The sequence below is a fragment of the Mesocricetus auratus genome, unplaced genomic scaffold, assembly GCF_017639785.1.
Source record: "Mesocricetus auratus isolate SY011 unplaced genomic scaffold, BCM_Maur_2.0 Super-Scaffold_100014, whole genome shotgun sequence".
Taxonomy (NCBI): Eukaryota; Metazoa; Chordata; class Mammalia; order Rodentia; family Cricetidae; genus Mesocricetus; species Mesocricetus auratus.
The window spans coordinates 19,267,904-19,289,498 of record NW_024429197.1 but is presented as its reverse complement, the minus strand read 5'-3'; the positions used below and the strand labels follow the sequence as shown (position 1 = coordinate 19,289,498).

The 21,595-nt window shown below is 46.2% G+C and overlaps 1 protein-coding gene across 3 annotated transcripts in view; it reads left to right on the top strand.

The window, feature by feature from the left end:
* Positions 1-438: 438 nt before the first annotated feature.
* Rhbdl2 (rhomboid like 2) overlaps positions 439-21,595 on the top strand; it is a 36,005-nt gene continuing 14,848 nt past the window's right edge. The window contains exons 1-2 of one of the 3 annotated variants that reach the window (XM_021235512.2): positions 439-655; positions 20,066-20,328. In XM_021235512.2, the coding sequence (XP_021091171.1) occupies positions 20,086-20,328 (243 nt within the window). In that variant the 5' untranslated portion in view covers positions 439-655; positions 20,066-20,085. Of the gene's footprint in view, positions 656-8,175; positions 8,419-20,065; positions 20,329-21,595 lie in introns of those variants that run through there. The other 2 variants (XM_005084349.4, XM_040756680.1) reach the window with 2 other exon arrangements.

Here is a 21,595-nt window from a genome sequence, read left to right as displayed (position 1 = left end):
GTCATCCTCACATACTTTGACTGGCTAATTTGGGACTGGCAAGCCCATTGCACTATGTGGATAATCAGGGGCTGGTAAGCCCATTGCACTGGGTCAAAGGCACATCCCATCTGTGGGCAGAACCTAGGAGCTTTGTGACTAAACTTCTGTCCAGAGCCATCGAGTCATTTTGTGGAGTACCAGGCCTGGGCCACACCAGAGTGTGATGCAGGACCATCCCATGCAAAGTAGCTGAGATCTGACAATGCAGGCCTTTCCTAGGGGAGAGAGCTGAGAACAGAAGGCCAGCTCAGTCACAGACAGGAGGGCAGGACAAGGAGGAGGCATAGAGAACAGCGCCCAGGAGAAAGAGCAGGGCGGCTGTCACAGGCTCCCTGGCACAAACCCAAGTAGGAGGAGGCCAGGGCTCATTCATCCAGGGCCAGCCCAGGAGAGACTGCCTAGCAGGCTGGCCCAGCCTAGGCCAAGCCACTAGGCGGAGAGGGGATTTCCTTTGACTCCCTCCCCGGTTAGAACCCGTCTGGACGATTTTAGTTCAGGGAAGGCAAGAGGAGAGCCTGGCAGGCTGAAGCTCCAGCCAGCAAGCAGCTCTGTTTGCTGCTTGGAGAGCAAGATCGGACTGCAGTGTGGGACGACTGTGCCTCGGCCTCCCCAGGTAAGGTGCGGGGACTGGGGACAGGAGATGGGAGTGCTGAAGTAGGAGGCAGGTGGCAGGAATTTCAGGCACAAAAGCTGCTGCTGCTGCTGCTTCCAGAATTTACCTTTCTGAAGAACCGAGAGTGGCTTGCTTCGGGTTCCGAAACTTCGTTTCAAAGTTGGCAGCGTTTTGGAAATGGCTGAGGAGGAGACCAGGGAGTTTAATCCTGCTTCCTCACTGACTGCTCAACCACTGCCTTTCACTTCATTACTTTCTCGCCAGCATCATCCTCGAACTTCCCGGAGGTTTATTTTTGGCGGGAGGAGTGCTGGTGTGTGTGTGTGTGTGTGTGTGTGTGTGTGTGTGTGTGTGTGTGTGTGTGTTATATGTGTTCTAGCATGTCAGATAAGTGTTCTCTATTTAGCTACACCTGCAACCAGAACCGCAGGTATTGTCTCTACCCCGGCTCTCTACCTGAGCAGGATTCTATTCTGTAAGCTTCCCCAGCCTCTCTGCCCTGAGCAGGACTGCAGGTGGCCTGACCACTTTCAGCAAGGCAGCTCCCCTAGACGGTTTCCTCCTTCCTGTTTCAGACACCTGAGGGATTTCACTCCCTCAAGCAAGCATCCATTTATTATTGTTCATTTGTTTACTCACTGTTGAACATGCACTTGAGTTGTCTGGAGAGAGGAGCATGCCGTTTCTCCTCCTGTGAATATGGAAACTGAAACTGACCTGCACACATCTACCAGCTGACAGGCAGGCATGGGGTCCAGTCAGTCACAGAGAGGCCTGGATTCCTAAGCCACGTGTCCTATTTACTTCCTGGGCCTCAGTGTCCTCACAAGTAAGACCATGATTTTTGTTTGTTTTGTTTTGAAAGATGATAAGGAAGTATCTGAATCAAGGACAGGCTGGGTGGCTGGCACTGGGTGAGGCCTAAGTAAGCATCTATGCTTTCTCCTTCTTTTCCCTTTTTTCAGTCACTCCCCTCTCTAACCTTGCTATAGGCTTGTAAAGATATAGAAGACAAACCCTAGCCTTGACAGAACCTTAGGTGGCTCGTAAACTGAACTGAGCCTTGGAAGCAGGTGGAAGCCAGAAGGTGTGAAGGAGCAGGGAGACCAACTTCCGGCTGAAGGCCTAAACATTGGGCCAGGCCTAGGACTTGACCCTTATGCTGTGTTTCTGACTTGCGACCTGCCCAAAACATCATCCCCATGTTAAATAATTCTATTTTATTACCTTCTTTTTGAGTCAGGGTCTGACTATGTAGTCTTGGCTGGTCTGGAACTCACAACATAGACTAGATTGACCTTGAACTCCCAGAGATCCTCCTGCCTCTGCCTTCCCAGTGTGCCACTACTCCCAACCACCCTCCCCATTAAAAAATTGTTTGACAATTTTTGTACATTTATAAAATAAATTGTAGTCATTTTCACACCCCATTCCCTTCACTAATCCAATCCCCCACCCTTGCCCCATTCCCCTGTCTCACCTCATTCCCCTCCTTCATCCTCAGTCCCCTCCCTCATCCTCACTCCCTTCCCTTATCCCCATCCGCCCTCCATCCCTCTCTCTTCCACTGGTACCCTCAATGAATCTCCACTGATTTTAACTAGAGCTATTTATGGAGTGGGGCAAGGGGTTATTTAGTGTCAAAGGGACAAATTATCTGTGGCACACCACTGAAGAAAGTGACAGGTCTTCCCCAACAGGTGGGAATTGTCTATAGTCCCCCAGTCCCAGCTGGGTCTGAGCATTCAACCATCTAAAATGCATTATCCTGGGCTTGTGAACACCTATCATCTCAACAGCCAGGAGGCTGAGTTCGAGGCCAGTCTGGGCTATGCAGAGACCTTGCCTCAAATACCAAACCAGCCAAACAAAAAGACAGTGTTTCATTAAATAATAACCACTGCTTGTGGTTTACACAGCACTAGAGATGGCATCCAGGGTCTGTGCACTTTACCAACTGGGCTATCTCTCCAGCCAATCTCAATTCTTGCTCCTCCCCACCACACCCTGCACTGTGGCCCTGCTGAACCTGAGCAAGTTGGGTTCCCACTCTCTGGTGGGTCTCCTCCTGAGCTCTGCCCTCTGTTGGAACATCCCTCCTAATTTGATGTCCCAATTTGAGTCCCTTTCTATCTCCTCTGTGAAGCCTTGCCATACATCTAGCATTGCAGCGGTGCTGGGGCTATACTATACCACAGCAGGGAACACAGCAGACTTGGCAGAAGCGAGTGCCCTGTAAGGCTCCTCACCAACCTCTGCTTGTGTCTGGGATGTTTTCTTTGTGTTGTAACTGCTTCTTTAACAGACTGTGGGCATCCTGAGTACAAGACTTCTGTTTTAGCCATTTTGAATCCCTATTACACAGTCCAAGGAAAGCATCATTAAATATTGGCCAGCTTCATTTACTCATAAAGACCCACTGAGCAATCTTATAGCAACATAGAAGGCACACTGCTTATGTAATCATGATAGAGACACTGTCCCTGCCTCCTTGTTGGCCTAGGTTGCTTTGGTTTCGTTCATTTGAGACAGACAGAGTCTTGCTGTGCAGCCCTAGCTGATCTAGTACTTGCTATGTAGCCAAATACACCTCCCAGTGCGAGGACTACAGGCATGAATCATGCCAAGATAATTACTGCCCTTTTAGAACCTTTAGGTCTCCTGGGACAGATAAAGCACTTGAATGAATGAATGAATGAATGAATGAATGAATGAATGAATGAACCAACTACAGGAGCATCTCCTCCCACATGGATAAAACAGCCCAGAAAGGAAGTGAAAAGGCTGGTGTTTGTGTAGTTAGAGGATGAGGACACCTCCCTTTCCACCCTCCATACAGAGATCTCCAAAGATAAGGAATTGAGCAGACAGCATGCAGTCTAATTTCCAGATTTGAATCCTAGATCCAATGCTTACTAGCCATGTGACCTTAGGTTAATCCTATGGGGATGAGAGTAATAATATAGCATGGTTATTATTTAATTTAATTGTTGAGGATCAAATCGGAGGCTATCGCCTCAGCTACAAACTGTGTGAGGCCAGCCTCAGGTACATGAGGTCGAGAGGCTAGCTAGCTGGTCAGCTGGTAATGTGCAGGCTGCATAAGTATGGGGCCCTAAGGTTGATCTCCAGAACTCTTTAAAAAGCTGTGTGTGAGCCGGGTGTTGGTGGCGCACACCTTTAATCCCAGCACCCAGGAGGCAGAGGCAGGCGGATCTCTGTGAGTTCGAGGCCAGCCTGGTCTATAGAATGTGTTCCAGGACAGCCTCCAAAACAATACAGAGAAACCCTATCTCAAAAAACAACAACAACAACAACAAAACAAACAAAACAAAACCAAAAAACCAAAAAACCCCCATAGATTCCAGAAGAATTCAAAGGGCCTGAATACAAACCTTGATTTCATCATTTAATAGCTACGCAACCTATGGACTGATTCTTTTTTTTTTAAGTTGTAGGGATGGAACCCAGAGTTTTTCCAATGGTACACAAGCGCTGTATCACTAAGCTACACCCACAGCCTACATTAAACCTCCTGGTGGCCCAAGAACTTCATCTGTAAAAGGATGGTGTGAGGGTTAATACTGTCAGCTTGAATTACCAAAGACAAGCCTCTGGGCTTCCCTGTGAGAGATTTTGCTATTTAGTTCATTGAGATAGGAAATCCCATCCTAACTTTGTGGCACCATTACTTTGATGGGGGTCCCAGACTGTATTAAAAAAAAAAAAAAGCTCAGCCGGGCGGTGGTGGCGCAAGCCTTTAATCCCAGCACCCGGGAGGCAGAGGCAGGTGGATCTCTGTGAGTTCGATGCCAGCCTGGTCTACAGAGCGAGCTCCAGGACAGCCTCCAAAACAATACAGAGAAACCCTGTCTCAAAAAACCAAAAAAAAAAAAAGCTCATATAAGCCAAGCTGACTTCAACCTCCTTATGATGACCTTGAACCTCCAACCTTCCTGTGTCTATCCCCCAAATGCTAGGATTACACCTGCACCACCATGTCCAGTTTATGCAATGGTGGGTATTGAACTCAGGGCTTCATGTATATGCATATGCCTACTAAGCAAGCACCCTGCCAGCAGAGTTACATCTCTAAGTCTTCTGCTCTCTTTTCATTGTTTCTCTCTCCAAAGATGGCCACTATCTGTCCTCAGTCTTTCCGTGGTACAATGCCCAGAAGGACAATTGGAAAACGGGGTGCATTAGTGCATGTCTGTGACCCCAGTGCTCTGGAACCTGAGGCAGGAGGAGTTGAAATTCAAGGCTAGCCTTGGCTACATAGTAAGACCTTGTCTCATAAAAATAGAAGGAGCCGGTTGTAGTGTCACACACTGGCAGGCTATGCTGAGCTCTGGTGGTCACTAGAGAATGGTTACTGTAAGCACACACAGGGAGAGTGGTGAAAATATGTGCTGGTTTTCAATCTCTCACCTCTTGCCCCTCCTCCCTTGGTTTCCTTCTCCCCATCCCCCCTCTGGTGCCTTCTGCTCTCTCTCCCTTCTCCTCCATTCCTTCTCCTCTCCCCCTCCTCTCTGCCTGTCTCTCTGTGTCTCTGTATCTGTGTGTCTGTGTGTCTGTGTGTCTGTCTCTGTCTCTCTCTGTCTCTGTCTCTACCAGGCCCACAGAAATCTGCTCGCGGCTGCTCCTGACCTCCCCTGGGATTACAGGTGTGCACCCATGCTGTGTAAGACTCAGCTCAGTGAGCACTTCACCTTTTGAGCTACTTTCCCAGCCCTGAAAACAAGTCTCAAGGACAGGAGCTGCTGCCACCACCTCCTCCTCCTCTCTCTGCCTCTATCTTTCCTCCCACCGCCTGGTTTTGTTGTGGGGTGTCCACTAGAGAAGACTGCTGGGCCACAGGCTTAAGCCCATAGAAAGTCTTTAGTAGCCATCCGGCGACTACACTGGGTGTTCTGGATCCCAGTGTAGCACTAAGATTTTCTCAGGGTTTGCTTTTAAGTACAAAAAATGTGTTCTGGGTTGACATACTTCAGCTAACAGGAACAGTTAGCCAGAAGCAGAAATACAGAAGCAAAAAAATAAGGGGTTAGTACAGTTAGAGATTTTCCAACAGCTATGGACTTTGATGGATTAGGTCTTTGTTTTAGTTTTGGTATGTGGTACTGTCTACATGCTGAGCTTTATGGCCTCTCTGGTGTGCCCATCGTGGAGTCAGTTGTGCTAAGGTCTGGGCCCTGTTACAGTCTTCCTTCCTTCCTTCCTTCCTTCCTTCCTTCCTTCCTTCCTTCCTTCCTTCCTGTCTGTCTGTCTTGGATGCCCATTTAAAAACCTCATGTTCAGGGAGGGGCTGGGCAGTTAATAGCACGCGAGTTCATTTCCCAGAACTTTATAGGGAACCTCACAACCTCCTGCATTTCCACCTCCAGGGGACGCAGCGCACCTGGTCTCCTAGGACACTGCACTCATATGCACATATCTGCCCCTAACCACATGGTTAAAAATAAAAATAAATCTTTAAAAAGGGGAAGCTGCTGTGCAGTGGTCAACATTAATCCCAGCACTTGGAGCTAGCCTCATCTACATAAAGAGGAATTCCAGGCCACATAGTTGGACTGGAAAAAATAAATCCTATATGATCCTGTCCCCAAAGACTTCCATTGAGCAGAAGTGAACCCAGACAAATGGGACCTTATAATTCTGATGTGAAGGTAGGATTGGGAACCATGGCCCTAGGTGGAGGACTACCCATCAACACTTACCCTCCCCAGTTAGTTTGAGGAGGGTATCCCAGGGCAGGGTAGCCAAGCATTTTAGGCTCTAATTTTAGCACTGACAGACACACATCCTGAGGAACTCCTAGTTCTGTGCAAGTGGGACAATTGTTTACTGTGACAGGCCATTATTTAAAAGGCATCTCACAGCTGGGTGAGAACACCTTTAATTCCAGCACTCTTGAGGCAGAGGCAGGAGGATCTCTGTGAATTCATGGTTAGCCTGGTATACATAGTTCCAGGTCAGCCAAGGCTAAGTAGAGAGACCCAGTCTCAAAAAGCAAGCTAAAAGTAATTAAGTAAGTAAGTAAGTAAATAAATAAATAAATGAAACTCATCTCATTAGGGTATGGTGGCGGATGCCTGTAATGCCACCATTTGGGAGGTGGAGTTTGAGTTCAAGGTCATCCTTGGTTACATAGAGGGGAGTCAGGGCTACATGGAATCCTGTCTTGAAGGGGGTAAAAATGAGGAAGGTGTTGGAGAGAAATCCTAGCCCTGAGGAGGCAGACAGGAGAATCCCTGGGGCTGACTGGTCCACCTAATCTGTAGTCAAGCTTCCTAGGTCCCAGTGAGAGAACCTAACTCCCAGAAAAATCAAATCAAGGTGGACAGCTCCTGGGGAAAGATACCTGAGGCTGACCTCTGCTTCCCCACAAGAACACATGGGCAGGCATACCAGGACATACGTGAACACACATGCATACACAATAGTGAAAATATTTTCGAAGAACATTTATAGATTTCCTTCCTTCCTTCCTGCTTCCCTCCCTCCCTTCCTTCTTTCCTTCCTTCCATTCTTTCTTTTTGAGACAGGGTTTCACTATGTAGCCCTAGCTGTCCTGGAACTCACTATGCAGGCCTGTCTGAACTCACAGGTGCTAAGATCACAGTGTGTATCACCCACGTGTAGCTCAGCAGTTATTAAGTTATCATCACTATATTGTTATTATTTACCGGGGTACACGCACCGAAGTGATGTGCTGAGTGGCTCTAGGAGGAGCAATGTGATAGCTGTGGGCCTCAGAGAACTGGCTTTGCTGTCACCTGGAGTGCAAGCTTTGTTGTCCTCTTTGCTTTATCTGTAAATGGAAACAATATCTTCGGCATAAGGTGGGAGGGAGTGTCTCCCAAAATAACATGAGTGGGAGGGACTCTAAAGACTGGATGTGGGAAGAATTATGATAGTCTTTGAATAGAAGTAATATGAACATATTATTGTGCATACCACCCAAGCTAAGGGGATACTAACATACCATTGTGCATACCACCCATGCTCTGGTTTCTTCAACCCTGAGCCACAGCCAGACCAGTGGAGTCCAAGAAAGGAGAGTTGAATCCACAGTGAGCCATGGAGAGGCTGGGGAAGCAGAACTCCCTACCTTAGTTGCCCTTGTGAAGGAGGGCCAGTGGGTTTGGCCTCCAGAAGGAAAACTTTTAGTAATGGGGGTTTGTGAAGGCAATTACTGTTTTTAAATCTTTCGCCTATTTATTTCAAGTTGTGTGCTCATAGATGGAGCTAAAAGCAAACAGCTACACCCACAAACCCATAATACTGAAAAACTAGTTCTTAATTTCTGTAGCTAAAAAAGCATCCTTTCAGGCCATGACCACAGAGAGATCACTGCGGGCTCTGGACCAAGGCATAATGATGGCTTGCAGTGTGTTGAAGGAGGCTGTTAATCTCTGTGACTCAGAAGCTCAATCTCTGGCCTCATCAATTACCCAGGTTGCCTAGCAACACCACCAAAAGCCTCCCACTAGGCCCAGCTGGGCAGCAAGTGGGTGCACCAAGCACAGACTGCTTGGCTCCCTGGCCATATCAAGGCTGGCCTCAGCCCCGGGAGGGATTCGCCTAGTACTGATGAATGGGTGGAGCCAGCTGCAGGGGGAAAAAAACCAGTGCAGCTATTTGAAACCTACTTGTGTGGCTAGAGTTAGGAAACAACATAAGAAGTGTCTTCCATCGAAGAAGAGCTGTCTGAAGGACATTAGCCCAGCAACCTTCCTGAGCTAGGTAAAGAAGAGAAGGTGAGCCTGACTTGGTCTTTCCAGTTCTGACAGAGAGAGAGGAAGTCTTGTTCTTGTGTGGGCACTTGTGTCCACTTGGTGTCCCTGGGGTAGCAATGGTGGTGAGGGGAATTTCCAGCCCTAACCCAGGGTGGCAACCTGAAGATCAGATTCCATTTAGAATTCTGACTTTGGTTTGGGTCTATCTAGTCAGCCAGAGGGAGGAGACAGGTGGTGTGTGTGTGAACATCATCAAAAGGAAGATGTGCACTTCCATAGCATGCGGTGCTTGGGAAAACATGGAGGACCTGGGTCCAATTCCCAGCACTCACATGGTGGCACACAACCATCTGTAACTCCAGTTCCAGGGGATCTGATGCCACAGGCACCAGGCATGCACATAGCACACAGACATACATGCAGGTAAAACCACCCATACATATAAAGTAAATAAATAAAAATTAAAGAACAAGAACAAGAAAGAATATACGGAGGAAGGGAAAGATCCAGGAGTTTTGGAGTCAGAGGTTTCAGACGCTCTTCCAGTAAGTTACCCTGGGAGCCTGTGTTTCTTTATCCATGAGATGCGGTGTTAGTGCCCTACTTTACAAGAATGCTCACAAACTGGATAAGGTAGCTCATGCCTATAGTCCCACCACTGGGAGGCTGAGTTAGGAAGATTACTGTGAGTTCAAGGTCAGCCCTACTTCAAAAACACAAAACAGAACATGAAAGAATCTGGCAGATGACTCAGCAAAGTGATTGTTAAACAGTCATGAGGACTGGAGTTTAGATCTCCAGAATCTGTGTAAAAAGCTGGGTTCAGCAGTGCATACCTGCAATGCCAGTGCTGGGGAGACGGATATAGGGGGATCCCTGGAGCTCACTGGCCAGCCAGTCTTGCTCAATCAGTGAGCTGAAGGCTCAATGAGAGACTCAAAATGATGATGATGATAGTCATAAAAGAAGACGCTATATGTTGCACCTCTAGCTATACATGGACACACAGACACATGAACATAGACATGTGCACACACATGCACACAAATCCAAAAACAAACACAAAAAGAATGCTCATAGATACAGAGAAACCCTGCCTCGAAAAACCAAAAAAAAAAAAAAAAAAAAAAAAAAAGACTGCTCATAGTTAATGAAACAAGGCACAATGAAACTAAACATGGATGCAGGGAATAGGACCGTCTTCACAGTGCTCTCCTAGGCCTTTCGGCAGCCATCACAGCATGGTGGGTCTACAGATCTCGGCTGACACCTGCCTGATGCAGAACAGTGATGGTTTGTGTGTACGGAATCAACACAGTGATATAAAGTCTGGGCCATGTGGTATGAATTCAGTCTTTCTCTCCTTTCCTTACCTAGTCTCTCCTTCTCTCTTCTTTTTCTTTACACTTCTCCTTTCTTTTTACATAAGGGAGGAGGGCTTATTTTGGCTTACAGTTTAAGAAAAGATACCATCTCTCACAGCTGGGAAGGCATGGCCACAGGATTGTGAGGCAATCGGTCAATTCCTGAGTCAAAAGTAGAGAGTGGACAGGAAGTGGGGGCAGATTATAATGCCTCAGGACTCATTCAACCCAGGCATGGTGGTGCCTGACTTTAATCTCAACACAACACTCAAGAGGCAGAGGCAGAGGCAGACAGATCTCTGTGAGTTCAAAACCAGCCTGGTCTACAGAACAAGTTTCAATCCAGTCAGAATTAGATGGTAACACACTGTTGTTGGGCTTTTTGTTGTTGTTGTTTTTATTCTAGACAAATTCAGCTGGCTGCCCAAAATTAGGTCACACCTCAAATTTAGCTGCCTAGAGCCTTCGAAATGGGAACATCAGGCATGCTGGCTTCTGTGATAGGGGGTGGTCCCTGCTGCCTATTAAGAAGAGGTTTGGAATTCCCCCAAGAAAGAGAACAATTAACCAGTGTTATCAAAAGAATTTACTGGAAGTCCTTGACTTTCAAAGATTGAACACATATGGTTTGGTATTTTATTGACTACTGCTGCAGCCAGAGCCATGAGAATGAATATGAGTTGAGAGGCTGGCTTTGCCTGATAAACTTTTATGTTTTATGTATTTTCTGTGATCTCAGTGATTGCAGTCTTTGTTTCTTGTTTGGGGAGTGTTGTGCCCAAGTCACAAGGATCCCCCAAGAGACCAGGGAGACAGACCAAATGCACAAGGTTTACTGACTGTTCTATCCTTCCTTGGGAGGGACCCTGTTTAGCAAGCTGACACAGCAGAGGGGGTGAAGTTCCCTGTCTACTGCTAGTTTTTATTTTTATTTTTTTTGGTTTTTTGAGACAGGGTTTCTCTGTGGCTTTGGAGGCTGTCCTGGAACTAGCTCTTGTAGACCAGGCTGGCCTCGAACTCACAGAGATCCGCCTGCCTCTGCCTCCCGAGTGCTGGGATTAAAGGTGTGTGTCACCAACGCCTGGCCTACTGCTAGGTTTTAAAGACAAAAGTTACAGGATTACATCAGTAGGTACAGGTTGGTTTCTGATTGGTTGACATTTGAGGAACAATCAAGAAATTTTTCAAAGTCATGTTTCTGGCATGTAATACCTGGGTACCCATTTTTCTCATAGGTTGGTGCTTGGAGGGAACATTCTGTGGTTTCTATGGCTTGCAGGTGGTCTATTGTACCAATATTTTTCAGAATTGAATTTCCTGGAGACTACAGGGGAGTTTCTTTTGCAGTCAATCAGTCCCCAGGATCCAAGTATCTAGAAGGCTTGGGGAGTTTGGAGTTCCTTTGTGTTCGGTTTTGGCCCTAGGCCTGTTGTATACAACAGAGTCTCCAGGAGCTAAGGCTGGGAGAAGGGTTGATCTGGAGTTTTGGCTCTTCAGGGAGTAGAAAAGACTCACATGACTGGGAACATGGCTTAGTAGATGCTTAATCAACATGCAGAGTCCCAGAGTTCGATTCCAAGCATCTCATAAACTGGGCATATGTCTCTAATTGCAGCACTTGGGAAGTGGAGGCAGGAAGATCAGATGTTCTAGGTCATCTCTGTCCACACAGAGAGTTCAGGACCAGCCTGGGCAAGGATAGTGATGGAAATGAAGAAAGTCAAAGAGGGACAAGAAAGTGAGGTTTTTGTTGTTGTTATTTTGTCTTCAGCTGTAAATAAATAAAAGTTTTGGATGGAGTGGGGTCCCCACTCTGTGTGTCTCTTAGGTACAGGCAGGGCTTTGGAATTTGTTAGTGAGTGTTGGCCGGCACAGGAATTACTCTTCAAGAGGGAGATGGGGGCTGGGGAGATGCCACAGTCTGCAAAGGGCTGGATGTGCACACATAAAGCCAGGTGCAATGGTGACTGTGCAGTCCTGGCATTGGGAATGGGTAGGTGAGTTTCTGATGCTTACAGCAGGTCAGCCTAGCTAACTCTAGGTTCAATGAGAGGTGGAGAGCTAGGGAGACAGCTCAGAAGGTAAAAGGGCCTGCCATAAAAGCCCCACAACTTGAGTTCAGATCCTTGGAACCCAAGAAAAGTCAGATGAGCTGGTGAGAGTCTGCAATCCCAGCACTGCCATGGCTGGAGGTGGAGACAAGACAGTTCCCTGGAAGCTGGAGTATGCTGCACTGTGGTAAATAAGGGAGATGCTGCCTCAGAAACACTCGAGGTTGTCCTCTGGCCTATACGTGTATAGGGAAGCATGTGTAACCCTCACACACAAACATGTATACACACATAGCACACACACAAATAAATGTTAAACAAATAAAGTGGAGCCTGGCAGTGGTGCTTCATACCTTTAATCCCAGCACTCAGGAAGCAGAGGCAGGTGGACCTCTGTGAGTTCAAGGCCAGCCTAGTCTACAGAGTGAATGCCAAGATGGGCCCCAAAAGCTATACAGAGAAACCCTGTATCAAATGGCCCCCCAAAAGGAGAACAATTGATTGAAAAGAGATACTTAATGTCGACCTCTGACCTCTACTTGCACACACACATGCACAAACCTGTAACAAGAATCCTAATAGATCTTAAGAATAAAAGCCTGGAGCCGGGCGTTGGTGGTGCATGCCTTTAATCCCAGCACTCGGGAGGCAGAGGCAGGCGGATCTCTGTGAGTTCGAGGCCAGCCTGGTCTACAAAGTGAGTTCCAGGACAGGCTCCAAAGCCACAGAGAAACCCTGTCTCGAAAACAAAACAAACAAACAAACAAACAAACAAAAAAAGAATAAAAGCCTGGAGTCAGATATAGGGAAAAATGCTGAGATATCAGAGATAAAGGGGCAAAACAACTACCTTACCTACTAAACTTCCCAGACAATTGAGCTCCTGTCTCCTCCTGCCTTATCATTTCCTCTCTCCACCCAGTCATATTACTTCCTGTCTGTGTGTACAGACCTCCAGACCTCTATGGTTAACTAATGGCTAGCTCCACCCTTTGATCTTCAGGCAAACTTTATTTGTTAGAGTATAACAAGATATCATCACACACACCCACTTGAACATGTACACACACCACACACACAGACTCACATAAAAATTGAGATGAGCTGGTATGGTGGCATTTACCAACACCAGGGAGATAGAGGTTGGGAGTTCAAGGTCACTTGTTTCCAACAAATACAAAGAGGAAACAAAACTTTCGCTAAAAGATAGATACATATATAACTAACCAAGCATCTCTTTTCTTCTTTGGGACCTCAGGAGCTGCCAAGTACTGGTACTGCTGAGTATTAATACTACTGAGTATTAGCACTGTTGAATATTAGCACTGCTGAGTATTGTTACTGCTGAGTATTAATACTGCTGAGTATTAGCACTGTTGAGTATTGTTACTGCTGAGTATTAGCACTGTTGAATATTAGCACTGCTGAGTATTAACACTGTTGAGTATTAGCACTGCTGAGTCTTAACACTGTTGAGTATTAGCACTGCTGAGTCTTAACACCGTTGAGTATTAGTGCTGCTGAGTATGAGCACTGCTGAGTATTATTACTGCTGGATAGTAGCCCTGCTGAATATCAGCACTACCGAGTAGTAGTACTGTTAGGAGTGTTAGTACTGTCGAGCATCATTACTCCTGGGTATTATTACTCCTCAGATAATTCATTTTAGAATTAACTTTACCTCTGTGCTTTTAGACTCATGTAGGAACTGAAATGGAGTCACTTACAATTTTCTGGCCATAATTTAACTGTAGCTTTAGGAGATATTTATATGGTATATAGTGAACTGAGGTGACTGGGGGAAAATTCCTCAAGGGTCTCTCATGAAACCCCCCACCTTCCTTTTATTTCTTTTGTCCTGGGAATTTAACCCAGGGCTTCATGTATGCCAGGCAAGCGCTCTGTCGCTGAGTTGTGTCTCCAGACATCTTTTTCCTTACTGATTTTTAATTTTCTTGTTTTGTTTTTTTGAGAAGGCCTCTTTATGCAGCCCTGGCTGTCTTAGAACTCTGTATGTAGACCAGGGTGGCCTCAAACTCACAGAGATCTGCCTGCCTCTGCCTCCCTAAGTGTTGGCACTAAAGGCTTATATCACCACAATCAGCCCTACTGATTTTCATTTTTTAAAAATTCCACTTAAAAACTGTATTTATCGTGTGGTATGGTGTGTGTGTGTGTGTGTGTGTGTGTGTGTGTGTGTGTGTGTATTTGGCGGTCAGAGGACAACTTAAAGAGTCGGTTCTCCTTTGCCACCCTGTGGGTCCCAAGGATTGAACTTGGTTCTTCAGACTTGGTAGCAGATTCCTTTTATCCAAGGAGCTCTATTGATTTTTTTTAATTCTTATTTATTATTTTATTCTATGTGTATAAGTGTTTTGCCTGCACATATATCTGTGTACCACTTGTGTGCAGTGCTGCCCACAGAAGACACAAGAAGCTGTGGGATCCCTGGAAGTGGGGGTCCAGATGCTGTGAGCCTTCATGTGGGTGTTGCTAGGAATCAAACCTAGGTCCTTTGGAACAGCAGCTAATGCTCTTAACCACTAAGCCATTTCTTTCCAGCCCTGACTTATTTTTCATGTAGGCAGCTGCTTTGGTGGCAGAGTCCTACCTTTTCTAGAGCATGGGCCAAGTGAAGTCCCAAAAGGAAGAAAGTATTTCCCAGATTTTTTTTTTTTTTTTTTTTGGTTTTTCGAGACAGGGTTTCTCTGTGGCTTTGGAGCCTGTCCTGGGACTCGCTTGGTAGTCCAGGCTGGTCTCGAACTCACAGAGATCCGCCTGCCTCTGCCTCCCGAGTGCTGGGATATTTCCCAGATTTTAATTAAAAAGAAACCAAGCCAACATTGTTGTATCTTTGAGACAGAGTTGTGCTAGGGTGTGTCCCAGGCATTGATGTCCCAGTCCTCCGCCTCAACCTCCTAAGTGCCTGGACCACATTTGACTCAGGTTTCTTTTCTTTCTTCTGCTTCCACCTCCTTCTCTCTCATTCATCCATTCATTCATCTATTTTAAGGAAGTGGTTCCAGGTATCAACCAACCCCCCCTTTGTCAGGCTTGCCCTGAATGTGCTTTTACGGAAGGTACCATCTTGCTGGCCTTTTATTTGTTTGTTTTTGAGACAGCATTTTGCTATGCAGACCAGGCTGATCTGAAGCTTTCAGTCCTCCCGCATCAGGGTCTATTTTTTTTTTTTTTTTTTTTGGTTTTACGAGACAGGGTTTCTCTGTATTGTTTTGGAGGCTGTCGGTCCAGCCCGGCCTCGAACTCGCAGAGATCCTCCTGCCTCTGCCTCCCGAGTGCTGGGATTAAAGGCCTGCGCCACCACCACCCGGCCAGGGTCTAGAGAACTGGAATTACAGGCATCCGCTACCATCTGTGCTGGTGTCTTTATTAAAGACTGCTTGCTAGCTGGGCCTGTTGTGTATGCCTATGATCCCAGTATTTAGAAGGCAGAGGCAGAAAGACTGTAGAGTCAAGGCTAGGACAACAAAGTGAAATCTTGTGTCACAAAACCAAACCAGGGAGGATATCTGCTAACCTTGGGAAAAGGATTCTGGCTCTCGGTTCCCAGGAGAACAGCTCCATTGTAAACCAAAAGACTAGAGGCATCCTAACTGCCCACCCAGGTGTTCCCTCGGGCAGGTGAGACCATTTCACAGCAGTGCTGTCCAGTTTTGGGCTTTGTGTGTGTGGGCATTTCAACAAAGACCAGGTAGCAGAAACTAACTGGCTGCACATCAAGAGGTGTGTCATGCTGACAGGAAAGGAAGTGCCAGGAGCCCTCATGATCTTTGTTTAATGACTAAAGCAGCAGTCAGAGGAGTAAACATCCATTTGAGTGACATGGTGATGGAGTGACCCAACAGGCAATTGGATAGCTGTGGGTGCTTTTGTATCTCAGAGAGACTACAGTGGGCTGTGGTCATTGCCACCTGCTTTGCCTTGATGGCCAAACTGCATTTCCTTAGGCCTCTGGAAATGCCATGTTGTTTACCTAAAGGGTGCTTCCTGCCAGCTGTGGTGGCACAGACCTGTAATCCCTGTACCTGGGAGGCAGAGGCAAGAGGATCGGGAGTTCAAGACCAGTCTTGGCTATATAGCAAGTTAATGTCAACAAGAGAGCCTGAATTATATAACACTTGGTCTCATAAAACCAAAGTTAATTAATTAATAGTGTTTCTACAAGCTGCCCAGACCCCATGGAATTTATATAGCCTGTACCCAAGTGAGGGCAAAATCAATCACTTTAGATTAGACTTACTTTGGGAGGCCCTACATAGGGAAAGTTGATATGGCATATGCTATAAAACAAACAAAAAGAACAAAACCTAAAAACCTGGCGTTGGTAGCACATGCCTTTAATCCCAGCACTTGGGAGGCAGAGGCAGGTGGATCTCTGTGAGTTTGAGGCCAATCTGGTCTACAGATCAAATTTTAGAACATTCAGTGATAGATACATAGTGAGACCTTGTTAAAACAAAACAAAACAAAAGAAAAAACAACAAAAACCCTAAAAATTAGAACTGTTATAAAATGCAGCATCCAGGACTAGAGAAATGGTTTAGTGCTTAAGAGCATTGACTGCTCTTGCAGAAGATCCAGGTTTACTTCCCAGCACCCACATGGTGGCTCACAACCATCTGTAACCTAGTTCCAGAGGACCTGATGCCTTTTTCTGGCCACCATGAGCACCAGGAACACATATGCTACACACAGATAGATGCAGGCAGATACTCATATTCTCATTCTTAAAGAAAAATAAAAGCAACATTCTTTTTGAAGTATATTTGGGTTGCTTATGCCTTTTTGTTTGTTTTTTGTTGTTGTTTTTTCAAAACAGGGTTTCTCTGTGGCTTTGGAGGCTGTTCTGGAACTAGCTCTTGTAAACCAGGCTGGTCTCGAACTCACAGAGATCTACCTGCCTCTACCTCCCAAGTGCTGGGATTAAAGGCGCATGCCATCACCACCTGGCTTGCTTATGCCTTTTAATTACTGTAAATAGTTCTACATTTTACATCCTTAGAAAATATTTACTCAGATACCTTTGCTGAGTAGAATTCTAGAAGTATCCTCTCGAAAGGCATTTTTTTTTTTAAGTTCTCACTTGGCAGCCCTGGCTGTCCTGGAACTAGATACATAGACAGGCTGGCCTCACACTCACAGAGATCCACCTGCCTCTGCTTCCTGGGTGCTGGAAATAAAAGTATGTGCAACCACACACATCTGGCCTGGCATATACTTTTTTTTTTTTTTTTGGTTTTTACGAGACAGGGTTTCTCTGTATTGCTTTGGAGGCTATATGTCCAGCCTGGCCTCAAACTCACAGAGATCCGCCTGCCTCTGCCTCCAGAGTGCTGGGATTAAAGGCGTGCGTCACCACCACCCGGCCTGGCATATACTTTTTATATTTAAAATTTTATGTTACTCTTGTGTGTGTGTCATGTGGAGGTCAGAGGACAACTCTGGGAGTCAGTACCCTCCTCTCTCCTTTATGTGTTCTAGAGGATTTGTAGTGGCATCTTGTTCCGCCAATAGACTTGAGGTAATGGCCTTAGGGTGTGCGGATGTTACCCCTTATAAGGAAGAGGAGGGCCTCGCTTGGGCTCTCTCTTGGTTGTGGCCTCAGTAGCCTGGATTTCAGACCCACTCCAGGGACTGACAGAACAAGATGCCCCAACGGGGACAGAACTCAGGTTGTCAGGCTTGTGTGGCAAGTACCTTTAGCCATCTCCACAGCTGTTTTCATGTTCGGAGAGGCCACCGATTGCCTTCCAAAAGCTGCATCACCTTGTACCTCACATACTGCCCCATATCAGTCTTGTCTTTTCCACAGTTGCCAATATGGTTGCTAATATTTCCGAGGTACTTAACTTCACTTGGAATTTCAGGTGTGGGAGAGATCAAAAGGAGTAGGAGGAATGGGAGGTTGGCAGAGATTTGGAAGGGACACCTGTGAGTGCCACCGGCCCAGGTGTTGGAGACAAGATGAATCAGGGAGATACTGACAGGTAGGAAGGTACAAGTAGGATAGCTACCAAGGAGAGGTGAAAGCAAATGACTTCTAAAGGCAGGTCTGTTGTTACAGCCCCAAGTAGCCAGGATTCAGAATCAGATCTCCTCATTGCAATCCCAGGGAAGACCATAGACATGTGCAGTCTTGGTTCCTCCAAGTGGGCCTGGTATCTTTTCATCACAGGGCCTATGTACAGGCACCTAACAGCTAACATGGTGAGTTTGAAGTCATAAAACTTCTGGACATTTTAAAATCTGAAGGAAGAGAAAGATCTAAGAACGTATCTTAGGTTTCTATTGCTGAGATAAGACTCCACGACCAAAAGCAAACTGGGGAGGAACTGGTTTATTTCAGCTTACAGCCAGCCTGTCATGAAGGGGAGGCAGGACAGGACTCGAGGCAGGGACCTGGAGGCAGGAACCCAAGCAAGAGCATGGAGGGAAGCTGCCTGTTGGCTTGTTTCTCACAGCTCACTCAGCTGGCTTTTTTATACCGCTCATGACCACCTGCCCAGGAATAGCAGCGGCCCCCAGAGGGCAGGGCTTACCCACAAAATCATCCACCAAGAAAATGCCCCACAGCCTGGTGGTGGTGGATGCCTTTAATCCTAGCACTCGGGAGGCAGAGGCAGGTGGAGAAACCCTCTCTCAAAAAACCAAAAAAAAAAAAAAAGAAAGAAAGAAAGAAAGAAAAGAAAATGCCTCACAGATTTGCCCACAGGCTAACCTTGGCAGAGTCATTTTCTCAGTTGAAGTTCCTCTTCCCCTCTAGCTCATGTCAAGATGACAAGAAATCTAACCAGAACACATTGCCATCTGTATTTTCCTGGTTCCTTTTATAAATGTAAAGTTGCATTGTCAACAATGTGGAATTTTATTCCCTCATACAATGATCATATATGGTAATTAAATTTATAATGGGGCTGCTTCCTAGGAGAGTAATAATGCCTAACTAAACTTATTTGTTTGTTTGCAGTGCTAGGGATCCGCGCTACAATATGCTCTCGTGGGTGAGCACTGTACTACAGAGCTGCATTCCCAGCCCTGACCTTATTTAAATGTTTTAATATTTATGATTAAAGCTGCTGATCTCAGCTATTTTGTATGTGAATCTGATGTCTGATCCTGTGTCAGGAGTGAGGGGGAAGGCAGAGGGAGGCGGGGGTGGGAAAGACTTTACTTTCAGAATAACTGCAGTAGAAAAGAAAAAGGAGAGAATTTGCTCTTTTCCTGAATTCGCTGAGTATAACCCATTGTAGTGTAGAGTCATGCCTGAGGCGATTCTTCTGGAAATAAATTGGCTTCCAGACAGGTTTTACTGTGTAGCCCTGGCTGTCTTGGAATTCCTCTGTAGACCAGGCTGGCCTCAAACTCAGAGATCTGCCTGCTTCTGCCTCCTGAGTGCTGGGATTAAAGGTGTGGATCACCACATTCAGCTATTTATTGTAAATTACACTTAAAAATTATTTTCTGTGTGTTGTGTGGAAATCAAGAGACATCTTTTAGGAGTCAGTTCTCCCCTTCCACAGTGTGGGTTTGGAGGTCAAATGTAGGTCATCCAGCGTGGCAGCAGGCCCCTTTACCTAACTGAGTTTTCTCACTAACCCATGGCTTTTTATTGTTGTTTTGCTTTTATAAAGAAACGAACACACAGAGTTTACTAAATGCCTAAGGTCTATATGCATTAGATTCCCTGTTTTAAATTTTTACAATTACACGGTGTAGGTGTGTACCACAATGAACATGTGAAGGTCAGAGGACAATTTGCAGGATTTGGTTCTGTTCTTGCAGAAGGCAATGTAGATCCCAGGAATCAAACTCAAGTTGCTAGGTTTGGTAGCAAGTGCCTTTACCTCTCTGTCTCTGTCTCTGTCTCTGTCTCTCTCTCCCTCTCTTCCTCTTCTCTCTCTCTCTTTCTCTCTCTCCTCCTCCCTCCCTCCCCCACCCTCTCTCTCTCTCTCTCTCTCTCTCTCTCTCACACACACACACACACACACACACACACACACACACACACATCAAAACAACAGACTTGCGTGCCCAAAATCCCTGTGTTTTAAAACATTTACAAAGCAATATGGTGAAAACATGAGGTTAAGACCATCTTAATCATCCTTAGCTGCCTCCTAGGTACACACACAGGAAGGACCAGGAAAACAAACGGTTTTCTAAGGACCCGGGAAAGAACCACATCCTGCAGACCAAAGGCTCATTTTGCTTTCCCCGACATTCATGTTTTAGGTGGAGGGAGGACCAGGCCAATGGCTGCTGCTCATGATGTGGAGATGGAGAGTGTGAATCTGAACATGGAGAGAGAGGGAAAGGAAGTGCTGGAGGATGAGAAGATTCGAGAGGACAGGGAAGGGAAAGACTTCCCCAGGAGCAGAAAGGTCCACAGGATTGTCTCAAAGTGGATGCTTCCGGAGCCAGTCCGAAGAACATACTTGGAGAGAGCCAACTGCCTTCCCCCACCGCTATTCATCATCTCCATCAGCCTGGCTGAGGTAAAGGCCACCATGTGAGGGCCCTCACATCAGTGCAGACCGAAGTGGAAAACAGTGGGCACAAAACCGACATCTCGAGAAAAACCCATGTAGAAAGAGAGCATAGATGGACCGGGGCAGCACACATGATGCCTCCGCCCACTCCCTGCTCCCAGAGCTGATTTTCTCGTTTACTGCCAGCTCAGGGGTTGGTTTCGTGCATGATAAAAACCCGCTGCCTAGCACTGACTGACTTTACTAGCTTCATTTCATTTTAGCTGGTCTTTAGAAGCCAGGGAGCTTTGGGACTGCAAATTAGCTTCTTTAAATTTTATTTTATTTATTTATTTATCTATCTATCTATTTATTTATTTATCTATTTATTTATTTTGAGGTGGGATCTGGCAATATAGCCCAGGCTGGCCTCTAAATCACTATGTAGCATAGGATGGCCATAAACTCATTATAATCCTTTTGTAACAACTAGCTGGGTGTTGGGATTACAGGCATGCAGCACCATGTTCAGTTTGCAAATTGGCTTTATTTTGTGAAACAAAATAGACTGGTTGGTCAGGTTGGCCTGGGATGTATATTTAGAACAGTCACCAGCTGCCTGAGCTTGCAGAGGAAAGCTGTGGCATCTGCTGTGGGTGTCTACTTTGGGCTGTTGGGATATGTTCTCCATCTATGACTGGCTCAGCTTTCCTGGTTTCCAGAAAGAGGGCAAAGCTCAGAGAGCTGGGAATGAGTCACCCAAGGGTGTGTCTTAGTGACTGGGAAGGGCCAGGCCCCTCCTGTGCTTTGTGAAACCAAGGTGTTTCTCCTGGACTGCTGTCTTATGAAAGAGTTGGTAGAGATGGTTGCCTGGAGGGCATGGCTTCAGGGGCATTAGGATGTCCTTAGTGTAATCCTTTTAATTCCCACTGATGCCCCAGGTTGGTATCAGGGACTGCAGTAGTCAGGGTTCCCCAGTAGAACAGGATCAACAGGATGTGAGGCAGGGGAACTGAAAATTGGGGAGCTGTCAGCTCTCCAGTCTCCAGGGCAAGCTGGAGACCCACCAAAGGTTTTGTGTTGAGGTCAAGGCCACTTGCTAGCGTAATTCTTTTGCTTATGAAATATAGTATTTTTTCTATTAAGGCTTTCATCTGAAACACACACACAGGATGGAGGGAAAGGGGAACTAAATTAAATATTAATCTCACCTCATAAAAGGATCTAGGTGGGCATGAGGGCATGATTTTGTAATTTCAGAACTTGGAAACTAAAGCAGAAGGATCTTGAGTTT